At 51.1% G+C, this 4,208-nt stretch overlaps 1 protein-coding gene across 1 annotated transcript in view; it reads right to left on the bottom strand.

Annotated features, from left to right (window-relative positions):
- Nucleotides 1-332: 332 nt before the first annotated feature.
- The window catches only part of zgc:123010 (uncharacterized protein LOC641500 homolog), a 17,230-nt gene continuing 13,354 nt past the window's right edge, over nt 333-4,208 (bottom strand). Inside the window, exons 14-16 of the mRNA XM_067237029.1 lie at nt 2,723-2,825; nt 2,334-2,476; nt 333-2,149 (exon numbers count right to left, since the gene is read on the bottom strand). Of these exons, the coding sequence (XP_067093130.1) occupies nt 2,014-2,149; nt 2,334-2,476; nt 2,723-2,825 (382 nt within the window). The 3' untranslated portion in view covers nt 333-2,013. The remainder of the gene's footprint in view (nt 2,150-2,333; nt 2,477-2,722; nt 2,826-4,208) is intronic.

Here is a 4,208-nt window from a genome sequence, read left to right as displayed (position 1 = left end):
ACATTTTCCTCAAAATAGTAACTTGGGGGAAGGGGTGGGGCGGAGAATACAGTTACTCAAATTTAAACGTATGGCCCACACAGGGAAGCAATTACCAAATCCGACTCCAAAGTAACATGCATTGGTTAAAAATGAATGAATACTTTATTTTTTAAGTTCTCTAACTACGCAAACCTCCCTCCAGGTGCCTGTCTGTGCCCAGAGGGTGACAGCAGAGGGGCCCTGGGAGGGGCCCTGGGAGGGGCCCTGGGAGGGGCCCTGGGAGGGGCCCTGGGAGGGGCCCTGGGAGGGGCCCTGGGAGGGGCCCTGGGAGGGGCCCTGGGAGGGGCCCTGGGAGGGGCCCTGGGAGGGGCCCTGGGAGGGGCCCTGGGAGGGGCCCTGGGAGGGGCCCTGGGAGGGGCCCTGGGAGGGGCCAGGAAAGCCACCCAGGTGAGAGGACACCATGGGCCTCGGTCTGTGTACCATTAACACTTGTGACCTTGGCCCACTGCTCCACCCTCCCCTGTGACACAGTGACAACGCCCTCACAAGGTCGACAGATGTCACCGTGGAAACAACATTTGACCCCATTGGTGTGATGAGTCTGTCACAAGTCTCGCAGGAACCGAAACAAGAAACAGAGGTCAAAGACACGAGGGGAGCGTTTCAAACCAGAACACCTCCATCAGTCCACACAGTTAAAGATCTGGGCTGTAGTGTGAGCCAAGACTGGAGAGGATGGCTGCGTTTGTCTGTGTGCTAGTGTGCTTGGTTACCTGGCTGATGATTGTCTTTGAGTCCAGCCAGTCACAGGGAGCTCAGACACATGCTGAATGAGCAGCTGTGGTTGAGAGATCTGGAGGATGGGTCTGTAAGCCATGACAGTCCCCTGATTACGATACAGTCAGCTAGCTAGCTGTCCTTCTGTGGGTTAGAAGCTCTCTTTGGTTGAGTAGAATATTGACAGGTAGATCTTGTGCCACACAACCGTACTCATATAGAAATATAAAAAAAATCAGCATATTCCTTTCTCAAACATGACCAAAACAGTTCAAAAACATTGGCGCTGTGTGTGTCTCCATGATGTTTCTTCTGGAGCATACAAACTGTTGAAGACACTGCTCTATTATCCCAGCTGGGTGTTCAGGAGTGTGTTCAATCATTGGGTCACATGAACTCATACAAATCAAGGGTTATATTTCCATCTTGAGCAACTAGAGTTTTGTTTCTTGAATATTCCAGGTGCATTTTGATTTCCCTCGTTTCATTTGCTCTGGGAAAGATGAATCAAATCGCCCGCTAAAGGTATTTGCCATTAATTCCAAATAGCAAATGGGCAGAGGTGTGCTCCAGAGTTCCCTCGTCCAAGGGGTGATGATGCCGGGCCTACCCCTGCCTCGGAGCCAGCAGCTGGGCAGCCTGGGGGGGGAGGTGGTGCTGAGCGGCTGGGTCTGTGATAGAGGGGTGAAAGGATGGAGGGATAGTGGGGTGAGAGGGGGGATGAAGTGGTGGTGGAGTCGAGGGATGCATAAGTGGAAGGACTGGAGCGTTGGTAGGGTGAAAGGTTGGTGGAGAGAAGGGATGGATGGATGGTGAGGTGGAGAAGTGAAGGGCTGGACAGGTGGTGTCTTGGAGGGGTAGAGGGACAGCAGGGGGGTGGAGGGGTGTAGGAATGGAGCGATGGTGGAGTGGAGGGACGGAGGAATTGTGAGTTTGAAGGGTGAAGCGAAACATCCATGTTTTTATAGGGTGAAGAGACCATCTGGGGCTAGAAAACCACACCGGTCCTTCAGACTCTTAGCTACAGGGCTGCAAGGCCGGTAGGGCTGTAGGTCTATCAGAACTATCTGGTTAAAAAGGCTGGCTCCATCCAGACCATTAGTGTTCCGGCTGTAGCCTGGGTTAGTTGGGCCTGTTCTGGTCCAGTCTGCCAGTCTTAATGCTGTCCAATGAGCACTCCTAGTCAGTTAGACAAGGCTCTCTCAGGTCACTAAGTAGTGTGCCCTAATTTCCTGCCAAGACAGGAAATTAGCCTCAGGGCTGCCAAGGCTTCCTGTCTTTGCCTCGCTGCTCTGGAAAGTGTTTGTAGCGACACTTGTCCCCAAAATGGCAGCCGGTAGATCTCCAGAAGTAACACTCATCTCCGTTCACAGGGCCTCTGCGTCTTTGTCTGGGAAGGAGGAAGGTTGGGAGAGTTTTAGATAACAACGATGATGATGATTTAACCGCTATATAGACTAGGTGCGAACACAGGTTCTCGACACACATCCTTCGGCCAGCTCTACATTGGGCTCCATCCAGGATTGTGATGACTTCCTGAATTGGATTGTAAACAGGAAGTAGGAAGTGTTTACCCGGCAGCAGCGGCAGCAGCCTGCTCCGTGGCAGGGAGGCTGGTCTTCAGGGGGAGGCTGGTCTTCAGGGGGGTGTGCAGGACCCTCTGGGTGCGGCGGTCTGGGTAGCGAACCACCAGCCTTGTGTTCTCAATACTATAGCCCTGTAGGGAGCAAACAAGCACACGCACAAAAAGGTTGTTACATTATGGATCAACTTTATTCATATTGAAATTACGTTTTAGACCCATAGAAGACTATATAAGTTGTGTCGAAAGAATCTGGACCAAGAATGTGTTTACCTGCACTTGTTAGACATGGCAATTCAACTAAAAAACATACAAACACACCCTACATGAAAAAGACCATCCGGTCCTCTCTTCAGAAGAGAGGCAGACAACATTACTCACGTTGAGCTTCTCAAGAGCTCGCGACGCCATGTTGGCGTTCTGAAAGTTGACGAAGGCACAGAACCTCTTGTGCAGCACTCGGATACTGTCTATCTCCCCGTGGCTGCAGGGAGAGAACCACAACATTCAGAACTGTCTCCCCCACATGTTGCCAAGTTAGCGACTTTCACCTTCCCCATCGACAAAAAATATACTGCGACTAGTGACAAATCTGGCGACTTTCTGTTACTTTAATCTCCATTTTAGTTGTTGAGCAGCAGCAAATTAAACCGGAGTTAAAGCAGTGCTGGGAGAGTTAACCCAGTGCAGGGAGAGTTAACGCAGTGCTGGGAGATTTACCACAGTGCTGGGAGAGTTACCGCAGTGCAGGGAGAGTTAAGGCAGTGCTGGGAGAGTTAAAGCAGTTGCTGAGAGAGTTAACACAGTGCTGGGAGAGTTAAAGCAGTGCTGGGAGAGTTACTGCAGTGCAGGGAGAGTTAACGCAGTGCTGGGAGAGTTAAAGCAGTTGCTGAGAGAGTTAATGCAGTGCTGGGAGAGTTAAAGCAGTGCTGGGAGAGTTACCGCAGTGCAGGGAGAGTTAACGCAGTGCTGGGAGAGTTAAAGCAGTTGCTGAGAGAGTTAATGCAGTGCTGGGAGAGTTAAAGCAGTGCTGGGAGAGTTAAAGCAGTTGCTGAGAGAGTTAATGCAGTGCTGGGAGAGTTAAAGCAGTGCTGGGAGAGTTAACGCAGTGCTGGGAGAGTTAAAGCAGTGCAGGGAGAGTTAACGCAGTGCAGGGAGAGTTGACGCAGTGCTGGGAGAGTTGACGCAGTGCTGGGAGAGTTAACCCAGTGCAGGGAGAGTTAACGCAGTGCTGGGAGAGTTAACGCAGTGCTGGGAGAGTTAACGCAGTGCTGGGAGAGTTGACGCAGTGCTGGGAGAGTTGACGCAGTGCTGGGAGAGTTGACGCAGTGCTGGGAGAGTTAACGCAGTGCTGGGAGAGTTAACGCAGTGCTGGGAGAGTTGACGCAGTGCTGGGAGAGTTGACGCAGTGCTGGGAGAGTTGACGCAGTGCTGGGAGAGTTAACACAGTGCTGGGAGAGTTAAAGATCCTGTAAAGCAAATTCCATGATTAGCTTCTCAGTATATTATATACGTGTGAAATGAGTTCCTGAAAGCATGTGCAAAGCGCGAAACTTTGTCGCACTGAAATGTGGAGTTAGACCGTACAGTTTCTCTTCCGTTTTCAGCTCAGGTTTTGTATAGGCGGAGCCAAAACCCGACCGATCTACGTCACAGCGACTGATCTACGTCAGATCACAGACGAATGCATTCTGTTACTCAGCTGGTACGATGCAAAGACAAAGTAATTAACACATAAAACACTCAGAGACTGCAGGTATGGCTGTTCTGATATCTGCAATTGATTTAGCTAGTGTTGCTGTTGTTGCTAAATTCAATCAATTCGAGGAGGCGGAGCTTCAGCTCCTTCAGGCGACACGCCCCCCCA

Source organism: Osmerus mordax, chromosome 5 (assembly GCF_038355195.1).
Source record: "Osmerus mordax isolate fOsmMor3 chromosome 5, fOsmMor3.pri, whole genome shotgun sequence".
Lineage (NCBI taxonomy): Eukaryota > Metazoa > Chordata > Actinopteri > Osmeriformes > Osmeridae > Osmerus > Osmerus mordax.
The sequence above is the reverse complement of the archived record's forward strand: the minus strand, read 5'-3'. Positions and strand labels throughout refer to the sequence as shown.